Source organism: Emys orbicularis, chromosome 1, assembly GCF_028017835.1.
Source record: "Emys orbicularis isolate rEmyOrb1 chromosome 1, rEmyOrb1.hap1, whole genome shotgun sequence".
Classification (NCBI taxonomy): Eukaryota; Metazoa; Chordata; order Testudines; family Emydidae; genus Emys; species Emys orbicularis.
In genome coordinates this window covers 345460261-345487274 of record NC_088683.1, presented here as the reverse complement: position 1 = coordinate 345487274, position 27014 = coordinate 345460261, and the positions used below count along the sequence as shown (strand labels likewise).

At 43.0% G+C, this 27014-nt stretch overlaps 1 protein-coding gene across 2 annotated transcripts in view; it reads right to left on the bottom strand.

Moving 5' to 3' along the window:
* The window catches only part of NOX4 (NADPH oxidase 4), a 157691-nt gene extending 131393 nt beyond the window's left edge, over positions 1-26298 (bottom strand). Inside the window, exons 1-7 of one of the 2 annotated variants that reach the window (XM_065413060.1) lie at positions 26242-26298; positions 25162-25257; positions 10551-10661; positions 9248-9332; positions 7736-7833; positions 5348-5375; positions 818-890 (exon numbers count right to left, since the gene is read on the bottom strand). In XM_065413060.1, the coding sequence (XP_065269132.1) occupies positions 818-890; positions 5348-5375; positions 7736-7833; positions 9248-9332; positions 10551-10661; positions 25162-25257; positions 26242-26298 (548 nt within the window). The remainder of the gene's footprint in view (positions 1-817; positions 891-5347; positions 5376-7735; positions 7834-9247; positions 9333-10550; positions 10662-25161; positions 25258-26241) is intronic. The other variant, XM_065413068.1, reaches the window with a different exon arrangement.
* Positions 26299-27014: the final 716 nt, after the last annotated feature.

The window sequence follows — 27014 nt, the reverse complement described above, 5'->3', positions numbered from 1 at the left end:
AGGCACCATACAGCATTAAGGACTCTGCGCTAAAAAGGGGATACAGTTCCCTGCTCATTTTCTCTCTAGACTATCATCTCCATTAATAATGTTACCTGAGGCTGTGACCAAAAATTATTGTGTTCAGTTATGAAATATGGTACCCAGAATTCTTAATATCCCCTTAAAAAGACACTAAGTCAATTAAATGGCACATTTCTATCTGAAATATTTTATCGATGTATTATTACAAGAAACACCCAAGAAAGGATGAAGAAAAACTACATTAACCTCTGATTTTTCCACCAGTTTATTTACTTTGCGCATTTGACAGCACTTTGTGTACAATTAGTTTCACTGGTACCACTGTACAGTCAGTTTCCTGTTTTGCTTCTGTGGATCTTTCACACAGTGACAGTAGGGTGATCAGACAGCAAGTATGAAAAATCGGGATGGGGGTGAGGTGTAATAGGCGCCTATATAAGACAAAGCCCCAAATATCAGGACTGTCCCTATAAAATTGGAACATCTGGTCACCCTAGTGACAGGGGAGAGTAAAATTGTCTAGATTTCAATAGACCATGTCCCTTAAATACATCTACGCTCTGAAAACATCGTCAGTTTTCATATTTATTGTACAAATATTGATTCCAAAACGTAATGTGCTAGTTCACCTACAAGTTAGTGCAACAAATAGAACAAGATATTTGATATTTTCCTTCTATTTATATAATGCCTGTTACATATCATTGTAGTTGCTCTGTATTCCTTCTAATCTGCGGCAGAATACGATTTCTCAGACTGTGATGTTCAACGTAATAATCAGATAAAGTCTTACCTGATAGCATATGTAGAAGCGGTGCACATTAGGAATAAAACTAACACCATCAGGACCCCAGTCAGTCCTGGAACTGCAACATAAACACACACAGATTTAAAATTGTATTAGGAAAAGGTATCCTCATCTTTTATGACCATTTAAAGTGTCGGTCTGTATTAGGAACACAAATCATGTATTGATCAAAATGATTTATTTGATTTGTGTAATGTATTTATTTCTAAGAATCAATTTTCCAAATAAACATAGTTTCAGAGAATTTTGTGCAAAACAGATTTTCACTGTTATTCTCCATCTGGAGAGGGGAAAATATGTTTTCTTCCTTGCATTAGTCCATGTATATACAGATACCTCTAAAATTCACAATTTACTGTTCGCTTCTCCTCTTGTACCCCCTTTGCACCACGAACCAGCTGGATCTCAGCAGGTACCTTTCTAACAGCACAGGCTTTCAGTTTGCTGTAAAGGCTGGTTTTATAATAGCTTTTGAAATCTCTTTCAAAGCTAGTTACTTGCAGAACATTTCCATTTTAATTTTGAGTGTTATATATTTTTTTAACTGTACAGCTCTCCAAAACAGCACAATTAAAAATTGGTCACAGAAAGAGAATTTCAAGCAAACCAACTGCAATGCCAGCTGTTGCTACGATCATTTGCAGACCCATTTTACCCTGAAATGGGAAAAGTGCTGCAATTAGTCTTCATGACATAGTATAATGTTTGAAGTTGTTGATTGTAGAACAAAACCTGCGAAGATGAGCTGCAGTCAGCATTCCAGAGTGATAGGACAAAGACTTTAAATTACCTACATTAATGCTGGCATCTGATTTTCAAAGTTTGTACAGCACCTAGAACCATGGGGACTAGACAATGGCTGGAGCTCCTAGGCACTATGGCAATAATAATAACTAATGGTTGGTCAGGGATAGCTCATTTTATTTAAAATTAAGATGAATGGGAACTATCCGTTTGTGCAATAGCTACCTACGCACCCCTGTACTCTTATTGCTGCTACTCCTGTCCTTCCTTCCTTCCATCCTCTTGTCGTTTCACTTGTTGCCTCCTGTCTCAAATTAGATTGTAAACTCTTCAAGGTGAGGACAGTGTCTACCAATGTGTTTGTACAGCACCTAACAACAACAGGGCCCCAATCCTGATTGGGACCTCTAGGACCTACCACAATTCAAACAACAACAACGGCGATTTGAAATGGTTGCTGCATTCTTACCTGAATGTTTCTGCTATTTTTTTTTACAAGTTAAACTCTTAAAAATTTAAAATTATACTAAAAAAAAAATTAAACCCCCACACCTTAAGCCTCAAACCATCTGTGCCAAGTATTGATTCCTACACTGTAGGATATGCAATTCCTGCATGGTTTTGATATCTCTAGGCTGGAGAGCATAAATGAAAACCTGGCCTCAGTGAAGAAAATGGAAGGCCTGATACTGACTTCAATGGGGCAGGACTTCAACACTTGGGCACAATGGGCTGAAAGAAGGATGCTATTAAATTACTGATTTAGAGTCAGGCCAAAACATCCCTTATGAGTGAATACACTGAGAAGTGAAGGGGAACGAAAATGAATGAAAATGACACAAGGTTTTCCCCTTACTCCCTTAGGGAGAGGGGGGTTCCACCTTGCAGGCTCTCACCCTAATGCAGTGCATTCCCCAAGCTCCACACAGCTCTCAGGGTATCCACAGAAGCAGGGTCATTCATGGAGAGGCTGTGGGCTGTACAATGTGCACTCAGGCCCTCTCCCTGATCAAGGCAGCACTGCTTATACTTTATTTGCGCCTCCTATTAGATGTTGGTTTTGATGCACCTTCCCTCTTCCTCCTCCTTAGTCTGTGAACAACCCTCACCTTGAACACCCACTGAATGCCACATCAATGCCAACAGCACTACTTTTATCAAAAGAAGGCTGAGGGGAGAGATGATTACTATCTATAAAAACATCAGAGAGATAAATACCAGGGAGGAAGAGGAGTTAGTGCCAATGTGGACACACGAACAAATGGATATAAACTGGCCATCAACAAATTTAGGCTTGAAATTAGACGAAGATTTCTAACCATCAGAGGAGTGAAGTTCTGGAACAGCCTTCCAAAACCTAACTGGCTTCAAGACTGAGCTTGGTAAGTTTATGGAAGGGATGGTATGATGGAACTGCCTACAATGGCATGTAGCAATCTGCTAACAGCAAATATCCCCAATGGTTAGTGATGGGATACTAGATGGGGAGGGCTCTGAATTAATACAGAGAATTCTTTCCCAGGTGTCTGGCTATTGGGTCTTGCTGAAATGCTCAGGGTCCAAATGACTGCCATATTTGGGGTCTGGAAGGAATTTTCCCCCAGGTCAGATTGGCAGAGACCCTTGGGGGTTTTCGCCTTCCTCTGCAGCATGGGGCATGGGTCAACTGCAGGTTTAAACTAGTGTAAATGGTGGATTCTCTGTAACTTGAAGTCTTTAAATCATGATTTGAGGACTTCACTAACTCAACCAGAGATTATGGGTCTATTACAGGAGTGGGTGGGTGAGCTTCTGAGGCCTGCAATGTGCAGGAGATCAGATTAGATGATCATGCTGGTCCCTTCTGGCCTTAAAGTCTATGAGTCTATGCCAGTTAGCCAACAGACTTACACCACCATTTAGAATATCACCGATTTTCTATGGAAGCTGCACCTGCTGACACCTGGTCTGGATTTGGCTTAGAACCTTTGAAACCTGTGTTTTCTATAGACTTCTAATTCCAGTAAGTGCAACAGGAGCGAGAGACACGGGACCCCATCCTGCAGTCCCTTCAAATGAAACTTTTTTTTTGGCTTGTTTCTATGCTGTCTTGCACCAACCCCTACCAAATCAGAATAGCAGCATTCTGTCTTCATTCTGAACAGGGGTGAACAAGGTGAAACACAGTAGAACATCACACCCCGTAGATGTCAATGGGAGTTGTGTCTGAGTGAGGAGTGCCTGCGTCAGGCCCAGGGAATCCATTCCATAATGGGAGTACATTGTTCTCTGTCATGTGCATGCAGCTAAAACCTCTTTGCTCATTTATTTTTATGATTCTAGTTGCTTGCTTCCATGTTGCAGTTTAATCATTCTAAAGCTGAACTGATCCTGACATAAACCAGCTGAGACAACCAGTCAGTGTTTTGGTTACATTTCTTTTTCTAACATTGGATAATACAGAAATTTGGTTTTAATATTATGTAGAATCTCTGTTTGAAACTATGTTCCACTGACTCATCTGCAGAACAACAGCACTGAAGACTTTGCTCACACCACTCCAAGAGTTTCTATAACTCCTCCTTCCTGACTACTGGGTAAGCAAACCTAGGTTCATCTCGTCATGTGCTTGATGTAACAAACGGCAGATTTGTATAACACCAACACAGAAACTAAATATTTTGTCTGGAGCATGATGATGAAAAATGGCAAACAGTCATGGGAGTTATTTTTTTGATTTGCAGATAATAGAGCAATACAAGCCATTATATTTAATGCGTGTTTTCTAAATATTCTAATTGAGGTTACTGAATCAGTATCACACATCCTCAATTAGATCCCTGTTATCTTTTTTAAATAGTTACATTCTCCCTGCAGCCATCTCGATTTGGGGGGAGGGGTTATTATCCACTGACACTCTGTGAGGCAGCAGCTTTCCCTTCGTTTAGGGTTAATCTCACCTCTGAGGGACTGAACACCCTCAACTCTCACTGAAGTCAGGCAGGGAAGTTGAGGCTCCTCAGTACCTTGCAAATGCTAAACCTTACAGGACTGGGCTGTCCATAAAGGACAGGTAAGCCGATGAAGTGGGTCAGTTGTCCTGTAACAACAAAAAGCCCCTAAAGTCGGGCTCAGGCTACAACCTAGCCCTTCAGTTTGCCTCCTTCAGAGACTCACTCCTCTTCTAAATATTAGGAGAGATCTATTGAGCAACCTGTATCAACTTGGAGCAACAAACTGGACTAGCCATCCCCCATTACTCCCTGTCTCCATCAATGCTGCTCCATGACAGGAGACCCTACAGCAGTGGTTTTCAACTTTTTTTCATTTGCAGACCCCTAAAATTTTCAAATGGAGCTGCGGACCTCTTTGGAAATCTTAGACGTAGTGTGTGGACCCCCAGGTGACCAGGGACCACAGATTGAAAAGCACTGCTCTAGAGGGTCCAACCTTTGATTTCTTTTCTCTCTTCTCCAAAAACTAAAAGTCTCATTCTTCTCTCGCTGAAGTCAATGGAAGTTTTGGTTTTGACTGGAACAGGAGCAGGATAGGTCCCTACGATCATTTGTATGTTGCTATGTGGATACAGTGAAATACCTTTAAGGACACTTAGGAAATACCTTTAAGGACACTGTGATCCCAGCTCTGTCCCAAGCGACATGGAGGTAAATCCCACTATGGGTGGAAATGAGACCATTGTCTGGCTGACAATATATTTCTGGTTTGATTGCAATATGAAATCTAAACTAATTAATCAGCTTATCAACTCTGCACAGAACATCACCAACTTACCGGTAGTGAAAAGGAGTTTCCTGGGGTCCTGAAAAATAGACACAAAAAACGAACAAAAATCAGTTGCTATTTATCATTTTATATTTCTTAATATAAGAAACTGCTCATAAATTCCACATGCCTCACTTCGACAGTCGATCCCTAAACCTGACTGTAAAAGTGGACTGTGTAACTGGTAATAGAGAACAATGACAACTACTATGCTCCATCAGTGTAAACTGAACCTTTTGCCAACCCTGCAAAAACCAACCGCACACTGAATAAGAAAGCAGAGTAGTGAGACAATCAGACACTTTTCTGCTTTCATAGATAATCATTTTACAAAACAACTTTCCCTAGCTACCGAATAGTTTTAGGAGAGGGATGAGATTTTGAAGCTGAATATAAAAACATGGGGCAACTATGTTGCTCCCATTGAAGTCAACTGGAGTTTTGTCATGGACTTCCCTGGGAGCAGGACTGAGCTTAACATGGCTGCCTCAAGGAGTTCACACTATCAGGCCAAATTCTTCTCTTCACTTCCTTGTGGGAGGTTGTGGGGGAAAGAGCAGCAGTTCTGAGTGGAGGGGAAAGGGCGGAGTGCCAACTCTACAGCATGCTTCCACAATCCCCTTGATCCTGTGGAAGCCGCTCTATGGCCTTGTCTTCACCAGAGGGGGGGAAAAGTGGGTTCTTAACTCGAGTTAACTACCTCGAGATAAAATCCTAGTGAAGGCAAGGCATTTAGTTAGTTTTTGTATGAACTAGCTGGTTGAGTTAAAGACGAGGCTCCTCCATAGGCCATAACTCAACCTGCTAACTCATATGAAAATTTCTAACTACCTTGCCTCCACTGGGATTTTGCCTCAGGTTCATTAATTCAAGTTAAGAACACACTTTTTTTTTTTTTTTTTTTTGTAGTGAAGACCAGGTCCATGAGGATCATGGGTGAGAGGGACAGGCTGCGGGAAGAAGCAATTATGGAGCAAAGGAGACCGTCATCTTCCATGGAATCATTCCTCCACTCAACTTCAGAAGGATTCTGTGAGCATAAGTTAATGCTGGCCTTGTAAGCACTAAATGATTCCTATTCCCCCCCTATTTCGGGCAAAGCCTACCACCCAAAGAAAAGTTAGGGAGCAATGCACAGTGGGGAAGCCTGTGGGAGCATTACTCCCGTAGGCAGTGCAAAGGCAAGACTTCCTAAGGCCAGAGTGTTTCCCCCAAATGACTTTTGGCCCTACATTCTGATATGACTTAAGGGGGATACATCAGAGATAGAAAAGTCAGCTGAGTATGGCATTTTGCAAGCAGAATGCAGCTTCCAGCCTAATTCAGGCAGACAACTAAAGCCACAATAAAAGTATCTGATACTGTTCCCATTCAAGCCAACAGCAGATTTGCCATTGACTTGAATGAGAGCAAGATTGGCCCAAATCTTGTCATCCTTCAATCCATATGTCACATTACACTGTCTGCGCAATGCTGCAAATGCAACATCTATTCTCCTGCCTCTCCCATTTTATAAGGTTTAATGACAGGGCCAATGATAGCAGCATAAATGATTCAACAAGGACTGTCCAGCCGCAGTGAGGGCAGTAAACTAAGGCATAGAACAGTGAAGTGACTTGCCAAAGGGCACACAGCAAGGCACTGGTGGAGACTGCTGCTGAAGATGTGGGTCTCCCCAGAATCACACTGGCTCACATGTTTGGGGACTCTCAATCCTTTGGGTTAGAAGTCGGTAGGAGGATTAACATGATAATGGATACCACCTTAAAAATTAAACCATCATCCTGGAAACTCTCCACCTCCATGAAAAGCTTGGTTCTCTAGAGCAGTGCTTGCAGCCACACAACTCATGTTACATAAACGGAAAAGCAGCCTGACTCCAGGGACAGAAGCTTGGCTCAGCAATGTGGCTGTCCTGGCAGCTAAAGAGCAGGTAACATTTTGGAGAAGAAGGACCCCAAGACAAATTGGCAAAGATATGGTCTAACTTTTTAGAAATCTTTAATTCCTAGCAGATAGAAACCAAGCTGTTGCTCTCCTTTTCCTTCCCTTCCCCCTTTCCTTTCTTTCCTTTCCCTCCCTTCCCATTCCTTTACTTTTTTGTTCTTTTTGTCTTTTTCTCCCCTTATTTTTGGGGGAGGGGGGGATTAATAAAATATAAATAAATAAGTGAAGTAACTTGCTCAAGGTCGCACAGAAAGTCAGTGGCATAGCCAGGTTTCCTGACTCCAATCCTAGTGTTCTAGCCATCAAAAGGAAGGGGGGGGAAATCAACAGGATACTGCATTTTCACATTATACAAGACAAGCACCACTGTATAGATCACTCATGGAAACTATAAGGCACCATACAAGTTACATCTATTTCAAGGAAAATATAAAAGAACAGATCGCCCACCTCACCACGGTAGTTTGCTGCATTTAGTGCCAAAAATTCTTCAGTATAGTTCACAGAGAAGTTAAGAACATTCACCAGGTGTGCGGCAACATGTAAGACTATAAAACAGAACAAATCTCAGTTCACTAAGCTGCATTTTGAAGATTATGTGAAGCCCTTAATCCGGATCGCTCATATGTGTAGGTGGATCCCTGTTGTTTGTAGATCTGGGTCCCAAGTGATTTACTAGGCTGATTACATCATTATCATTTAGTCTATGCTACTACTAGCCTTTATATATAAACTACCTGTTTATCAAGTATCAGAGGAGTAGTATCATTAGTCTGTATCCACAAAAACAACGAGGAGTCCAGTGGCAACTTACAGACTAACAGATTTATTTGGGCATAAGCTTTTGTGGGTAAAAAACCAATTCTTCAGATGCATGGAGTGAAAATTACAGGTACAAGCATAAATATACTGGCACATGAAGAGAGGGGAGTTACCTTACAAGTGATTACAAGGCCAATTCAATCACGGTGGATGTGATCAACTCCCAATAATTGATGAAGAGGTGTCAATACCAAGGGAGGGGGAAATGCTTTTGTAGTGACCCAGCCACTCCCAGTCCCTATTCAAGGCCAAATTAATGATGTTAAGTTTGCAAATGAATTGTAGTTCTGCAGTTTCTCTTTGAAGTCTGTTTTTGAAGGGTTTTTTTGTTGCAGAATGGCTACTTTTAAATCTGTTATTGAATGTCCAGGGAGATTGAAGTGTTCTCCTACTGGCAAATAAATTTGTTAGTCTTTAAGGTGCCACCGGACTTCTTCTTGTTTTTTTACCTGTTTATCATTTTCCTTTGCATATTTGGAACATTAAATTTACTGACCTGCAGATTTTATATAAGAACCTTCTTTATGGAACTGATCCAGCTCTGACTGAAGTCGACTGGAAAACTCCCATTCACTTTAGGGGAAACAAGATCAGTCCTAAGACCCCATATGCTATTTTTGTACTAAGTGAGTTGGACAGATAGGCTGATATGAAAATACTACTCATTTTGAACCTTTGAAGTACTGTAGTTTATTTTCCCATTATAATTCTCTGATTGGGAGACTGAATCCAAGGACTGTGTCAAAGCTATGTTAACACTTCACTGAAAGTGGCAATATTTTGTGATATTTACGTATATTGCCCACATGTTTGCAATGGGTCTTTTCATCTCTAACATCCATGCTTCCTCATTTAAATTGACTACATGTGGTCTGAAATCAGTTAGGATGGCAGCTTTTAATTTGATTTCATATATGAAATAAGAACTGACACTTCAGAACCTGTAACTTTTAAGGAAAGTCTTTCCACGCAGATTTAGATCCCAGGCTTCAAAAATTCTGAGAAAACATTCACACGTCTAAACAAAGAAACACAGAGAAAAACTACCCCAAAATGTACTGCACAAGAAAAGCCACAAGTGACTTGTATTGTTTAATATGCTTCCCACATGAGCTAGTGCTCAGCACAATAAAATCTTACCCGAAAAGACACATATAGTAACACCACATGTTACATGGAAAGTTTTACTTTTATCCAACAGCCTTCTTGTTTTCCTGCTGGCAACCTAGTAAGAAAAGAATTCAAGCAATCTCTCTTCTAAAATGAAGCAATGGAAAATAAAGTTAAAAGTAATTGATGTTCTAGATGTGATTTCTTTGTCAAATTAACTTTTACACGAGGCTTAACGCTATTTGATCACAACACCTACATTTAGTAGGAACAGGATTAGAGACAATAGGGTAACTCCATGGGCTTGATGCAGAAGTTACTGGAAGATGTTGTTTGGTGTGTGTTATTCAGGAGATCAGACTAGATCAGCATAATGGCCCCTTCTGGCCTTATGATCTATGAGTCTATACACTAAAAGTGAATGAAGGTTTTTAATGTAAATGACCAATAGCACAGGACAAGGTATTTGTTTACACTGTGCATCTGTTCACCTCATATCATTGTCAGGCACAAGGCAGAGGACACAGGATAAGGACTACAGTTATCTTCAATTTGCAACCATCCAAAAAGTGCCTCAGGCATCCAGTATGTCTGTATTACTTGAACAGTGTTACTTAGATTTTTGTCACAAGTAACATTTTACTTTTTTTTTTTACATTTTACTGATTTGAGTCACAACCCATGGAAATTACTGGTTACTGGATATTTAGAGAGACCAAACCTTCTTTAGTTTGTCAGATTTCTCTTTTCGGGATGCCCAATAGGTTATTTATTTGGGATTCAATCATGTCCAATAGCTCACACTGGAGGCAGCGTAGAGCTGCAGAATAAGGGAGGTATGTCCACTTTTCTACTCTTGGTGCTCTGTATTTCCTCGCTGCATGGCTTGGGGTGGGGCCACAGCCCGCAGCCCACTTTTCTCTGAGTTTAGGTAGAAGCAAATAGTCCTGATATTCAAAGCACACACCAGCTACTGAGCAAGAGAGGAAAATGGGGGTAAGGCTTCATTTGCGCTCAGTCTTCTTGTGCACACAGGCACATGATGACCTTACTTACCAAAGCAAGAAATGTTCTTAGCACTGGGTCCAACCCAGCTACTAGCCAAGTCAATATGAATACTTTCCTTGGCTTCAAAGGGATCCGGAGCTGGGGCCACATACAATGCATCTACCATGCACATCTAGGGGATACCTGTCTGCAGAGTAGCACTATAAACAGCCAAGCAAATGAATAATAACTAAATATGTGTGTACTATAACCTTTCTACTGTTTCTCAGGAATCTGTCTATGTGCATGGTCCTTGTTAACTGATTGTATTCTAAATGTTGTTTACCTTCTGAGATCCTCGGAGGAAGGCCAGGAGAATACGGCACATCGGTAAAAGGACCAGGCTGCAGTTCAGGTTGAGGACAGATGCTGAAGCTCTGCTAATACACAATCCTAGCTGAACAAATACAGCAAGAGTCAGATTATAGGGCGATAGTATGGTCCAGTGAGTAGGGTGCTTGGCTAGGACTTGGGAGACCCAGATCAATTCCCTGCTCTGCCACAGGTTTCCTATGTGACCTTGGGCTCTCTGTGCCTCAGTTACTCCCATAAATAAATAATAGTACTTCCCTAACTGATAGGGGAGTTGTGGGGATAAATGCACTAATGACTGTGAGGGGCTCAGGTACTATGGATATGGGGGGGCTATGACAGAGTGTAACAAAAGATCTATTGCACCCTTAATGTCAGAAATTCAGGTGGCTTTACAAAATGAACTAAATTTGTCCCAAAGGACCAGTTTTGAAGACCCTGTAGAGTAGGGTGACCAGATAGCAAGTGTGAAAAATCGGGACGGGGGTGGGGGATAATAGGTGCCTATATAAGAGAGAACCACAAATATTGGAACTGTCCCTATAAAATCGGGACATCTGGTCACCCTACTGTAGAGTAATTAAAAGAATTCTTTGTTCTTCCCTAGAGCAGTGGTCTCCAAACTTTTTTGATCGCGCACCCCTATCAGTAAAAATTTTTTGAGCACGCACCCCCAATATATGTATATTTATTTATGTATAAAGTATTTACATGTACTACCATACTAATATATTATGTACATTATAAAACATACAAAAAAATAGAAATTAAAAAAGGATGAGATAAAGATGAAATAAACAATATTTTTTAAATAATTTTTATTGTATTTTATTTATTAATGGTACAAAAAACCTTTTTGCTCTCACAAAAAAAAGTATGATTAATAATAATATTTTTTAGTGAGAGCAATGTGATTGAATATGCTTCATTTTTTCTGAAAATCCTGGTTTAACACTATGATACAGCGATTCGAAGGTCTGGATTAGGGTATGGGTGCGGGAGGGGACTCAGGGTGCGGTGCGGGGTCTGGGAAGGAGTTAGGGTGCAAGAGAGCCCTCAGAGTGGGGATCCGGGGTCTGGGAGGGAGTTAGGGGGCAGGAGGGTGCTCAGAGTGGGGATCCGGGGTCTGGGAGGGAGTTAGGGGGCAGGAGGGCGCTCAGGGTGGGGATCTGGGGTCTGGGAGGGAGTTAGGGTGCGGGAGGGCGCTCAGGGTGGGGGTGCGGGGTCTGGGAGGGAGTTAGGGGGCAGGAGGGTGTTCAGAGTGGGGATCTGGGGTCTGGGAGGGAGTTAGGGTGCGGGAGGGCGCTCAGGGTGGGGGTGCGGGGTCTGGGAGGGAGTTAGGGGGCAGGAGGGCGCTCAGGGTGGGGGTGCGGGGTCTGGGAGGGAGTTAGGGGGCAGGAGGGCGCTCAGGGTGGGGGTGCGGGGTCTGGGAGGGAGTTAGGGGGCAGGAGGGTGCTCAGAGTGGGGATCCGGGGTCTGGGAGGGAGTTAGGGTGCGGGAGGGCGCTCAGGGTGGGGATCCGGGGTCTGGGAGGGAGTTAGGGTGCGGGAGGGCGCTCAGGGTGGGGGTGCGGGGTCTGGGAGGGAGTTAGGGTGCGGGAGGGCGCTCAGGGTGGGGGTGCGGGAGGAGGCTCAGGGCTGGGGCAGGCAGGAGGTGCAGAGCACTTACCTGGGGCAGCTCTTGTTTGGTGCAGAGGGTGTGCAGGTGGCTCTGCGCAGCGCGGCACCACCCCCATGGCCATGATTCTGGGAGCTGCCCCCCCAGACAGGGCCACCCGGAACGCAGGGGCTTTAGAGGCTGCAGGGCCCTGGGCTAAGGGGGCCCCAGGGACCTGGCCTGCAGCTCTAAAGCCCCTTTCAGAATGCGGCCCTGCGAGCACGGGCCGGAGGACTAAGGAGGAGCAGGGGCAGCCGCAGAGCCAGCGGCCGGAGAGAAGCGGTGCTTTCCCCTTCAAAGCACTGCTTCTCTCCAGCCAGCTGGCTGTGCGGCTGCCCCTGCTCCTCCACGGGCCGGAGGACTCAGGGCTGCATTCTGAAAGGGGCTTTAGAGCTGCAGGCCAGGGCCCTGGGACCCCTTAGCCCAGGGCCCTGCAGCCCCTAAAGCCCCTGCGTTCCGGGTGGCCCTGCCTGGGGGGGGCAGCTTCCCCGCTCGCTCGTTCCCTCCCTCCTCCGGCTGCCCTTTTTTCCCCCCCCCCCCACTCCAGCAGTGCTCCTTCTGTCGCGCACCCCAATTGATCCTCTTGCACACCCCCTGGGGTGCACGTACCCCTTTGGAGACCACTGCCCTAGAGGAGCTTGGAGACGCCCAGCTGTTGCCTCTGAAAGCAGAAGAATCTAGAAAGTTTTTATAAGGGGCAGGACTCAGCCCCATAAGTAACTATAGCTATAGTTCAGACCTAGCTACGTAAAAGAAGAGAGAAAATCTACTGTGAGGATTTGTTGACCTAATCATGGGCCTGATCCAACTCCCACCAAAGTCAATGGAAAGACTCACTTTGACTTCAGCAGGAATTGGACTGGCCTCTTTTTATGTCAAAAGGTGACATCTCACTTGGAAAGAACTGCCACCCTAAGCAATGCTCACAAGTACATGGAATGGAATAAATCAAAAGCAACACTAACGTCAACGGAGCAACCATCCTCTAAGTGACCAGAGGGGTTAAACAGGCATAGTTAAAGCGAAGGAAAGGATTACACAGCATGAAGATCCTCATTAGCCACTTAACTAAAAATTAATGACTTTGTGATAAATGAGCCAAAGAAAAATGTCATACATTAATTCAGCTAAAATGGAAATAATTGTGCAGTTTCAGAGACTGTTGGAATAGACTCACAGTAGGTCCTTACCAAGTCACCCGGTGCTAATAAGCATGTTCCCTAACTTGGACCCCAAATCAGCAGTGGGGAGTTGATAGCTGGGAATTCCACTCACTAAAGCTTTTATAAAATATGCTACATAACATTTACCGGTCCACTTGGATCCTAAATAATTAAACCTAAACCACACGTCAAATAAATGAGCAAAGTACACCTTGTGATGCCTTAACCCTGTATTTTGTTGTCTTATTGTACTGTGTTTGCTCATTTGTTTGCTAATTCAAAAAATGTAGCAATTTAGCAATTTGCAGCAGTTATTAGTTTGAATTTGCATTTTTCTGTTAGCTTTTACAAAAGATGCAGTTAGACTGTCAGTAGATAAAGAAATTTTACTCCTAAGGGACTTCTGTAGAATCACAATATCTCGCACACACAAAAAAAATGAATTAAAGAAGTATACATGTTAAAAGACAAGTCATTTTTGCATAGTTTTATGTATGTGTATTTTTAAAATATAAATCAAAATAAAAATATAGTATCAATTTATAGGTTATGGCTAATGGAAATGTTTGCCCTTTTTCAAAAAAAAATAAAATATAGCTATTTTTGTAACATGTAACCTCAAATGTAATCAAAACAATTTTAGGTTTTTCTCACTTTCTTTAGTGGGAAAAAATAAAGGAAAGGGGGGAAAAGGAAAGAAAAAAAGAGAGGGGGAAACTAGGAGAGGAGGGTCAGTTTACAGTTAGTTGAAAAATTTAAAAAAAAAACTGTTAAGAGTTTTGGAAAAATATGAAAATTTGTCATTTCTTTCTAAACTTTTTTTGTGGAAAATACAATTTTTCCAACAGCTCTAATATTACATATACATACACTCTCAAATAAAATAATGAACATACACTTCTCATTTAGAATTCACACAGGTACATGTCTACCAAGATTACATCCACTGTAACATTAGAGGCGGCGCTGTCTTCCTGATGAGGCATAAAACTAAGCTCTAAACCTGTTATAGTCATTAAAGATCCCAGGCACATGTTATAAAGGCAGAGGTAATAACCCTGGTTTCTTGGCCGATTTCTGACGTGGGCAGTTATATTGCCCAAACAGTATTAACTCATCCTCTACATCATAGTCTGAACAGGAAAAAATATTCTTTGATTCCTGTCCTGTTATTTAGGGTTGCTGTGTATTACTTAGGAGTGCCACATTCCACTCCAGAGGGGCTGCATTACAGTGATAGATGAAGAGATGCCTAAGTATTGATTACGGATTATTGTATAAAGGACAGAGGGGACAAAATCCTGTGGATCCCTATCAGGCACGGAGCCACAGGAAGGAGGTGATGGTAACAATGATCTTATTTTTACATGGTACCTTTCATAGAGAAGGATCTGAAATCACTTGCACACTTTGGGCCCGGCGTCCCCTGTACTGGGAAAGGAAATTGTGGAAGGTTGCATGCCAGAGCTTGTAATAGTGGATGATTCTCCCATATACGCCCCATCTCTTTGCAGTGAGTTTGGCCACAAAGCCAGCAGGTACCTGAAATATGCACAGCTTGTATGAGATCTTCAGTGGAGTGGCCCACCTGGCTGGAGCGTCTGTGCCTCCACGTTGGCTCCCAATCCCCCTTGGCTCCTTTTGTTAGAGCTGAGCTGCTAGGGGTTCCCCTCATCGAACACTAGCCTCCAGAGAACGAAGGGAGGATTATCATGAACAGACTCGCAAATGTCCCTAGTGTTGTGATGATGGCATGAAGGAGTGATCACCCCCCACCCACTCACCACACACATACACCCTGGACCTGCTCCCTGCCATATCAGGGATCTAGATCTCTGCTGAATACCAACTGAACTGCTTCCATGGGAACAAGGACAAGTGGGATTTAGGTAAAAGAGGCCACCGTCGTCAACCCATGGTTCAAAGGGGGTAAAAAATATCATTTGAACACTGTGGCATTCATAGTAAATACAGTATTTCTATTTCCTTGCCATAGATTAGGCTTAAAGTGATTCCCACGTTATTCAAAATGAATCATTTTATAACCTCACAAATATTTTTGGAGTATCAGAAAAGTGGCAGTGCTCTTGACATCCTTCTGTTTCACTCTGGCATAATATTTGCGTAAGCTGAATTCTGGAGAAGTGAAGTTTGTTGCTATTTTCATTCATTATTATTTCTGTCAAGGAAGGCTAGAAATGAGCTGTGTGTGTCAAAGGAATAATTTTAAAAAAAACTGTCATCAAAGTGTTTAAACATTTTCACTAGAGGCTTTTGACACAAAGAACGGGTTAGAGAATCTCAATGATGAAATGAGAAACACGGCAATTATTTGAACTACAGGTTATGGAAAATCCAGAAATAAAATGAGAGTGCTAAAAGTAAACATTCCAAAGCTCAAGAATAATAAGCAAAGCAACTGGTAAACTTTATAACTTCTGTTATCTGGCACATGTGATATATCACAAGGATATTGAACAGGATATTTCTGCTTGGGTTGAAATGTACAGCATCCATGCAGCCATTATCTAACAGCACTTTTATCAGATTGCAAGCTCCTAGAGGCAAGGGCCATGTTTTGTTTTGTTGTCCTGTTTGTACAGTGCCTAGCACAATGGGGTGCTTGTCCATGACTGGGGCTCCTAGGCATTACAAATAATAAATAATAATAAGTAGATGTGATTATCTCACACAAAATTACAGTGGAATCCCATGTCTATTGTTAGCTGAGCCCAGGGTGATTACTGTCTTGAACATTATTAAATATGTGAAATTATGTCTTGTCAGAATCATAGAACCATAGGGTTAGAAGGGACCGCAAGGGTCATCTAAGCTAACTCCTGCCAAGATGCAGGATTTGTTGTGTCTAAACCATCCAAGACAGATGGCTATCCAGCCTTCAAAACCTCCAGTTAAGAAGCTTCCACAACCTCCCTAGGGAGTTTGTTCCATTGTCCTACTGTTCTTACAGTTAGGAAATTTTTCCTGAGATTTAATCTAAATCTGCTATGCTGTAGTTTGAACCCATTGCCTCTCATCCTGCCCTCTGTGGCAAGAAAGAACAACTTTTCTCCATCTTTTTTATGGCAGCCTTTCAAATATTTGAAGACCGCTTTCATGTCCCCCCTCAATCTCCTCTTTTCTAAATTAAACATACCCAGTTCCTTCAGCCTTTGCTCATATGGCTTGCATTCCATCCCTTTGATCATCTTTGTCACTTGCTTCTGAATTCTTTCCAGTTTCTCCACATCTTTTCTATACATTGGTGACCAAAACTGGACACAGTACTTCAGCTGAGGCCTAGCCAGCACCAAGTAGAGCGGTACTATCACCTCCCATGACTTGCATGCTATGACTCTGTTAATGCAATAACTACACAGCTATTTTTAGCACTGTAATATAAGCCCAGGGAGCTCAAGTCTGTTGACCCGATCTGGAGTCTTGCTCCCCGGGACTATGTAGACATACTCTAATGGTTCCAATTGAAGGAGCGCCCCAAAAATCTCAACCATGTATACATCATGCAGGCTGGAAATAACTTAAGGAAAGCATTGTATGCAGCATTTCAGCACCCCATCTTCCATCATCAAAATGAGGAGGAGTGCAACAGGAAAGTTTGCCCCGACTTTTTTCCCCAAACTTCAAAATGGCTCAGTTCTGCTTTAGTATGCAGAGTGGGTATTTTATTTTATTTCATCTGAACTGGTTTGTCTATCACTAGTTTGCACAAACACAGTGTGACACATTATACCTTGGGGGAGTGTCCTGCAGCCCCCATATTCATCATTTATATATAATTGTGATATTTCATATAAAGCATGCCATGTGAGGTATCAGGAGAAAGGTTATGATTTGCTGAGAGTTCTATCTAAATATGTATATTAGTGCATATGAAGTTATGAGATTTTGTTGTATGGTTGTCACAAAAATATGCTGAGAGTTAGGGAACTGCCCAGATATTAGAGCCCCAGAGACAAGGACAAGGGAGCTAACCAATGCCCGGGTGGGTGTCGAACAACCATCCACAGCCATTGTCCAGCAAGGGAGTTACAATTCAGTGACTCACTTGCACAAGGCCATGCCAGGGGAGTTGCTCAACCAACCTTGCCTGGTGACTCAGCAATGCCTGGACTTATGCACATCATGGACTAAGGGTATAAAACTGAACACAGTGGCCCCATGGTTAGTACTTTCTCTTCTCCTCCACCTACGCTGAAGGCAATGAGAACGCAGGAGCAGCAGAGACTGGTCCCCGGGCTAAGACGGAAAAGCCTGCATATGAAAGATTGTAACCAACCTGCAATATCCACTGGCTTGAGAAAAACTGTCTGATCCAGTCTAATAGGGTTGAGAGTTTAGACTGTGTGCTTATATTTTCTTTTTTTTTTGGTAACTAACTCTGACTTTTTGCCTATCACTTATAACCACTTAAAATCTATCTTTTGTAATCAATAAACTTATTTTAATGTTTATCCTTACGAGTGAGTTTGACTGAACTGCTTGGTAAATCTGCTCAGGTCACAAAGGCTGGTGTATATCCACTTTCCATTGATGAAGTGGTGAATCAATTAATAACCTTGCATTGCTCAAGAAAGGGTCTTGAGCACTGCAAGATAGTATATTCCTAGGGTGCAGGGCTGGGAGCTGGGGGATTTGGCTGGTGCCTTTCTCTGTGTGACCATGAGTGGCTCTGGGAGCATTCATGCAATCTAGCTGGGTGCGGGGCTCCACATGCGGTTGTACTGGAAGGGTTTACTGCTTGCCACTAGTAAGGTATTGTGAGAGACAACCCAGAATATGAAGTAAAGGGGGCATAGTGGCCCCACATTCCCAGGTTGCACCCCGGGGATCCTGTCACACATAGATTTTCACACATCCCTCACTTCCCACAAGTAACTCACAGAAAGTTGTTGGGCCTGATTCAGAATTCACTTACAGTTGTTTTACACTAGTATGACTCTGCTGACTTCAGCTCAGTTACACTAGCATGACTAAGAGAAGCAGCAAGGTCTTTGTGTACTGTATTGGCACCAACTGACCACAAAGATTCTGGACCCCACTGGTGGCTGTACTCTGCTTTTTGTACATACCCTAGCAGCAACTCTTGTGCATTTCTGTCCTGCTGGAAAAGTGGGCCTTTTTTTTACAGCAATTATGATCTGCTCATAGCAAAGAGTTTATCACAATTGCCACAAAAAAGTATTATTCCTTCTGACCGTTGTCACACAACAGTCTTTGGAATATATTTCTGTTAACCCAGAGGAAAGTGAAATATGTTAAACCAACTGTCACCCAGTTCCTTATGATCAGCAATATTATGTCAAAGTACAGCTGGGGTAGAAACAAGTATGTGCTATAGGAGATGTCCATGGAGAAGGCTGCAGGTTTCCCTTACTTACAGAGATAGTAAGTAGGCCACTAGTAGCTCATTGTCCCTTAATGAGACACATCCCACATTTGCTGCCTCCATATGTTCTCCACAGTAGGATATAACTCCTCTCACTCATGAGTATGCATGTCCATCTATCCCATAACTTCAGACCCCCCCCAAGATGTTCCCCCCACATGACCACCCCCTAAGAATTCTCCACTCACTCTGGTGTAAATCTGTAAGGCAACACTGAAAGCGATGGAGTTATAAAGGTGCAAATGAAATGAGAATAAGGCCCCTAGTCTCTGTGTACTGAACTGCCCAGGTACATTATGGGGGAGAGAGAGGGAGGACAGGCAAGAGTGGAGGAGGGTGAGAATCAGCCTGCCTTTCCATGAAAAATTAAGAAGTGCCCTCTGCTGGAATCGGGTTGCCGTCTAAATGGGCCAGCGACCATTATTTGTATTTTGTCTTAGTGTTAGTTAATAAATACTCGCCTATAATGCACTGCCTTCCTATTAATTCAGGTTTATTTCCATCAACATTATTACAAACAAAAGGTGAAACAACTTCTCAAAAAAAGCAGGACACTTCCAAAAAAGTGTGATTGAAGTATTTTGATGGAAAATGTCACGTGGTTTCAATAATCCTTCGTGTAAGCTTTTACTGAGCAGAAATCAAATTGGGCAATGTTGTGACAAGCTCATGAGCTGTTGGAAAACTATGGATAAAGCAACACAATGAGTAATGTCTAGAACCACAGTTTACGGAAGGTCCAGAAATAAATTGGAGAGCTAAAGCTTCTCTTGATAAACATCCAAGAGCTCAAAAATGTCACCAAGTAACTCATTCTTTCCAAGTGATCCCTAAATGGTCTCTCAACTTCCTTTGTGCTACCTGGGCGACTTTAAAACTATCATGTAGTAACAAATGGCTCAAAAGAGTGGACCTTTGGATTTTTAAACAAAGATAGAGGAAGAGAAGATTCTTGCTCCAAGGCAAATCTTAACAGGGGAACATATCCCTGTTAACTATAAAATAGCAGGCATACAATCCTCTCTTGTCCCCTGGCAGGCTGGCATGGTCTAGAAAGAGAAGATATTACTTCACATAAGTAGCACATTAAATCGTTTCATGCAGAGCAAAAGGAGGAAGCAACTCCTGCTGCTGCTAGGAGTCCTCTGTCTCCTGTGAGGTTCTATCATCCCCATTTTACAGATGAGGAACTGAGGGTGCAACTAAGGGTACATCTATGCTGCAAAAAAGAAAAAAAAAGCTCTCAGCAGTGAGTCTAGGGGCCTGGGTCAACTGACTCAGACTCATGGGGCTCCTGCTACGGTGCTAAAAATAGCAATGTAGACATTCCCACTTGAGCTGGAGACCCAGCGAGGGGGAAGGGTCTCAGAGCCCAGGCTCAAGCCCAAGCGGAAATGTCTCCACTGCTATTTTTAGCCGTGCAGCACAAGTCCCACAAACGCAAGTCAGTTGACCTGGGCTCAGAGACTAGCCACCGCGGGGTGTTTTTTTGCAATGTAGAAGTATCTGAAATGACTGCCCAAAATCACACAGGAAGTCTGTGCTAGAGCAGGGAATTGAAACCAGAGTCACAAGCTAGCATCCAATACACTGAATCACCTTTTCTCTCTAGGCAAGCACAAAGCCAGTATGAGCCAAGGAAGTGTATGGGGATGAGGGGGGAGAGAATATGTATAGATATGTCTGAGTGGGGAGCAGGAATGGGTGGAGTGCACTGCTCTCCAGCTATCCCCAGCAACGTAGGGTCCCATGGGGACCACTGCCAGCTGGCACATGTCAATCAGGGTAGTCCCCAGGCTGCTCTAACCTGGGCTGAAGTAAAGAACCAAGGAGTCACAACTGGTTCCTGGTTCTCTGGTGCTGCTGCTAGGGATGCTGGAGGAATGCTGTAATGGAGGAAATATGCTTTTCTTGGGTTAAGCAGGATATTTCAGCATTAGCACGAGAAGAGACTAAAACTATTTATCATTAATATAAACCACATGATGCCCCAAAGTTCTCAACCAAAGTTATCAACAACACTAAGATGAAAGTTAATGTCACAATTCCATGCACTGAAACCTAATATTAAGTTCAGGGAATGCATTAGAAGGGAGCTCACAGATAAGACCTCAATAAGTAGGGTATTATTTCACATGTTAAACCCATCTTGAAGCACAATATAAAAGGACCAAGACTAAGAGTCCATCAGTGAACGTCCATCCATGCCTCAGTTTCTCTGAGTCAAAATTATTTATAGGATCTCTGTGGGTGAGGCAGGCTCCACTGCAAACTTTACTTAATTTTTACTCATTTGCCTTTTCTTTGTACTGTGTATTTTTTCCTTATTCCTGATCACAGAGTACATAAAATGTCACACACCTTACAATCTGGGATGAAAGAAAAGTTTGGAGTTTGATCTTGGTTGAGATCAGGTGCTTATTAAAGAAAACTTATTCATACCCCTAGAGTCAGCCAAATTTGGCTGGAACTCTGGCAAAAACAGCTTTTTCTGGCTGGATTTATTTATTTCCAGAAAATGGAAGTGGGAGGAAAAAAATCTACCAGAACATTTTTGCACCTCATTTTAACTTGTACTTGTTCCTAAAAGAGGGCACTTTGGGGGCAGAGAGCTATGTAATCCCATCCTCAATTAATTGCAATTCTTTTAAAGTTATGTTAAGTCATTGGGGGCACACTGGAGTCAGAGAGTTTTTAAATGTTTGACACGTGGTCATATATTTACAGATACATCTATATCTAATGTTATTTTATATATGTATATATATAAATTAGGGACCAGACTCTAATCTCAGTTACAATGGGGATAAATCTGGAGTAACTACTGAAATCAACAGAGTTACTCTAAGTTTACACTGGTGTAACTGAGATCAGAATCTAATGCAATGCAAAATAGGGAAGGGGCAGAAGAAAGCAAACATCAGCAGCAGATTTAGTCCCTTCCCCAACATAGGGGAATGGTCTTCATAACAATACTGAAGCTCTAAATTCTTGTGGCTAACTGTCTGAGTCATTTTCTTTCCACGCCACTTGGAACCCATTAATCAGGCCACTCCTCTGAGACTGTTTTTGGTGTTTTGTCTGTTTCTTTCTTAATAGCCAGTGCATGTACACATTATATATGTTACTTGCATGTACCATATGAGCTCTGTAACTCTGCTGGAGACAATGACACAACCTACCTGAGCAAAGTAAGTCATTGTCTGAAGTGTAACAGAAGCCATCAGAGCCTACACTGATCTCCTGCCTAGATATCTCTTTGTGTTTTATTACCTAGCCATATTCATTTGCGGGGAGGGGATTGGGCTGATATAGGATTTTATTTGCATTTTATTTTTCAAAAACAGGGAAGATGTAACAGTGTCCTGACCCAGAGCCAGTGACATGAAGCTAGAAAATAAAGATCAGCCTCTTGTCATGTATGTATCGTCCTTCTAGGTATGTGAGCATTTTATATCACGCTCCCTTTGAAGGAACATAGTCCCTTTCTGAAGAATGGGACTCTATTATACACTCTTAACCAGAAGACCATGAAGGAATGATCCTGCCAGATACTGCGTGCCCTAAAAAACCACTGAGTCAGCTGTCGGAGAAGCGTGCTCAGCACCTCAAAGGGCACAGGTTGCAGGATCAGGCCCAAAGAGGCTTCTCTTTTGAGATGTTTGGATCTCTAATACTGTCTGGGTCACGGTTTATTGAGAAGTGCTGCTATTTCGGGGATTTCCTCCTTCTCCCCACCCCTTTTTTCCACATTTCTGTTGAATTCATCCTCCTTTGTCATTAGGATCACACCTTGTCATGTAGACCACAATGTAAACATCAATAACGATCAGGAAACACACTGTACTCATCTCCATCTCGGGGAGTTAATCAACCCAGGCAAAACTGGTTGAAAGTAAAGTTAGCTCTTCAAGGTTCAGTGTGTCTACGTTCATTCTAAGGCCTTGTCTATGCTAGACTATTAGGGGAAATATCCCTCCATTGCACAGATATCACTGCACCTATTCTCTTCTATGTAAGTACTTACTCTGTGCTCACCGCCCTCGTATCTAAGCTCCAATGGTAATGTAGACAGGACTCCGACATTTTTACCACAGTTCTAGAAGAGACAGTGGTAAAAATGCTGGGGGCTTCTTGAGCCCTGTGTGCATTAATGCTCCCAATGTTGCTACTATGGATGAAGCTCCATCTGAGGTAGCACAACAGCGAGAGGTCTCCCAAAAAACATTCATATAGACACCCTTGATGGGAGCACTGCCACTTGAGTGGAAAAGAATTAAAAAAGCAAAGAATGAATCTTAAAGATCTGTACAGTGCAAAGAATGAGCTCTTCGTTGGCCCTTAACAGATGATAACCCTAATAGCATTGTTGAACTGTTGAGTCTGAGAAGAGAGGACAAAGGGTTAAAGGAAACTCTGCAAAACACCAGAATGGCAGAAAGAGAAGGCAGACAGAACAATATAATAGGCAGCAAATTGCCTCCAAATCAGACATGGACTATGTTGACAATTGGACACTGAGTTAAAGCCTTAAACAATATTGTGAAACCCCAATACAGGAAGAGAAGCTTAAATAATAAAGGAAAAAATAAAAGCTTCTAGTAACAATTTTTGCTACACGAAACACCTACTGGAAGAAGCAGACTAATAAACACATCTGGCATCCCTTGGTTACAAGGCAATTAAATACAAAATAGTATGTTAAAGCAAACAAAGTTTCAAGATGCCTAATTCCCTCCAGACTGTAGTGGGAAAAACAGACTTCAATGGAGTTGCACCAGAAATTTGCAGGGAGAACTTGGGCCTCAAATAGCAAAGTCTTTATCATGATAAAGCAACAGCAAATGAGAGCTCAAGCCATTGTATCATCTGGAACATATTCCAAGCAAGAAATAAAGAAGACATCAGCATAATATATTGTAAAATGCTATGTGCAGACGTACCAGTATAGCTAAAGTATCTCTTTTCACTTCCATTTTCAGTTATGTAATACTCCCCGAACAAGTTCCTTTTGGGGATGCAATTTCTCCAGTATGGTCTCATGCCCAGAAGGTAATTTCTTCCATTAATGACTAGTTGGCCATTTTAGAGTTATGCAAAAATGGGTGGGCAAAAAAAAAGGGTGTGGGGAGCATTATTCAGCAGTTAAATTATTTCCCATGCTTTTTTTCTCCGCTTAAAAATATAGATTTTTATTTACTCAGTTTAATGTAACTGTAAGCCTGGTGGCTTTATATATATATATATATATAGAGAGAGAGAGAGAGAGAGATTATATAGCTTGCATTGTAAACTGTCCAGAGGGAATGTGCAAAGGGGAAAAAATATAATGAGGAAAATCTGGCCCTGGGTCAGATTATATATGGACAAAGGATTAAATTTAGTAGTCACAGGCAAATAACAAGCACTACTCCATCACTGGTTACTGAGAGAATGCTGGAATTCTTACTCAGGTAGTGTTCCTGAATCAGAACCAGGAACTCCTTCTTTCTCATCAGCCTCTGACTAATAGATGTATCTAAGGTCCTATTTATTAGCTCCGTGTCTGTGCCCCTCACTACCTTTAATGTGTTTGTACTCACAACACTCCTGTGAGCTAGGGAAGTATTCATACGCATTTTATGGATGGGGGACTAAGACACAGACAGACCAAGGGCCAGATTTTCCTCATTATATTTTTTCCCCTTTGTACATTCCCTCTGGACAGTTTACAATGCAAGCTAATTGTACCTACTCAGGAGATACTGATAACTTCAAGAAAGAAATAGACCTACATCTCACCACCTAGAAACTATTTCTTGTGGGTCATCATTGCAAAGGCATTATACCAGTAGATGCCATCTTTTTCATACTGATAGCCAAAAATTAAGGCAAAAAATAATGCGGCTTATAATTATTTATTAACCAAGCACACAGGAAGCATGAGAATGAGATGCAGAGGCAGAAAGATAGTTAATAAAACAACTCCCCTAAGAAATATACATAATGAGAACTGGCATAAAAGTTCACCGGAACAAGCCCACAAGCTTGCTAATGTTATGATGACTAAAAACTAAAGCCCCAGTCATCTCTGATCATGTTTACAGTGTCAGATCTTTTAAGCGTGCCTGCAGTTGGCTTTCCTAGCCACTGCACTGGCTCCTTACCCTTTATTCACTCCAACACAGAGATTGTTCTCAACACTATCAACTTGCTAACCCCACAAAAATGTCAACAATCTCATAGTAAATTTCTTATTGATCCTCCATTGCCCCCCACACACACCTTCAAGGGCTACTAAGCAGCCCAATTCGTCCCTCAGCAAAGCATTTCTGCCCCCCGACTTCCCACCCCACCACCTTGGAAAAAGGATCACTTACACCTAGCATCTGATGTAAATAGTAGTACTGTGGCCCATGGTAATACAGCAGGAAGGTTTTCCAGAAGAGCCAGACATTCAGGGAGAGCCAGAAAAGCTAAAACGAACAAGACAACAAGAAAGAATGCATGTAAGTGAAAGGCACATGTACAATCCAGAACTTCTCAATATTTCTTTCCATCACACAGCACACATGCAATGAGCTCTCTAAGGATTTTGCCACTGAATGAGAAAACGAGCGGAAAGACATTACAAAAACAGCCCCTGCTGGCTGTAAAACTTTTTGTTTTCAGCCAGCCTCCCAAAAGTTTGAATTCGAGGTTGAGTCCTTTAGAATCTTATGTAGCATCTTGCATGCAAACTGTCCATCAAAACTTATGGAGTTAGATGCTGCTATTAAAGAGTCAAAGAATAAATACATAGCGAAAGAAAAGACAAATTATGAGACCTAAGCAAGGAAAAGCACATTTTCTGATGAGATCCATGCTTTTTCTGCCCCAACCCTGGAGAGTGGCTATAACATAGATCAAAAGCGCATGCACCATGCATTGATACATACACATTCATTATCCCTTATTTATAGGGGTGCTGAAACAATTTTTGTAGTGCAGGTGCTGAGAGTCACTGAACCAAACTGTAAGCCCTGTCCTCTATATGCTGGAAACCATTTCACACACACATAGCTACACACGACATACAGAGACAAATCCCTGGTACACACAATGTACATTAGCCACCCAACCACACCAGACATGCGCGTGCAGATGGGACCCAGAGAACACAGGACCGTGCGATGCACACACGCGTGTAAGGTACATTTCAGGCAGGGCTGCGTGCGTGCCCACGTACACAGAGCCACGCACGGCATGTAAGGTCCATGTGCACACACAGGCGTGCCCGGAACAAGGCAGGCGGCTCCCTGCGGCCCCGCTCCCCAGCACGCACGCGGAGCCCTGGCCGGCCGCGGTCCCCCAGCCCGCGAGAGGCTCGGAGCTCAAAGTTTCTCTGAGCGAACTTCGCAGCGGGCAGAGGCAGCGCCGTGCGCGGGGGGCTGCGCCCGGCGAGCTCCGCAGCATCCTACCAGACAGAGGTGCTTGCTCCCCTCATTGGCCAGCCAGCTGCTCCCGCACGGAGCCATGGTGCGAGCCCCGCGCCTGTGGCAGGGCTTCAGGGGCCAGCCGCTGAGCCGGTCCTCCTGCTGCTGCTGCTGCTGCTCAGTCCTGCCGCTGCCCCTCCCCGCCTTCCGGCCGCCGCCCCCTTGCTCTCCCTCCCCGCGCTGCTCTGCCCCCCGGGGGGCCGGCCGGGGCAGGCTCTCGCTCAGCATGCTCGGTTGCATCTGCTGAAGCCCCTGCCCGGACTTGCCCTCGGGCCCTGCTCCCGAATGGGAGAGGAGGAAAGGGCAGGATGTGAGCAGCGGCGAGGCACACTGGTCTGTCTCCCAAGGTATAGGGTGGTATTTATGTGACAAGGTCACCTACCTATACCAGAAACCTACTGACCGCTACACTTACCTACATGCCTCTAGCTTCCATCCAGGACACACCACACGATCCATTGTCTACAGCCAAGCTCTAAGATATAACCGCATTTGCTCCAATCCCTCAGATAGAGACAAGCACCTACAAGATCTCTATCAAGCATTCTTAAAACTACAATACCCACCTGCTGAAGTGAAAAAACAGATTGACAGAGCCAGACGAGTACCCAGAAGTCACCTCCTACAAGACAGGGCCAACAAAGAAAATAACAGAACACCACTAGCTGTCACCTTCAGCCCCCAACTAAAACCTCTCCAGCGCATCATCAGAGATCTACAACCTATCCTGAAAGATGATCCTTTACTCTCACAGATCT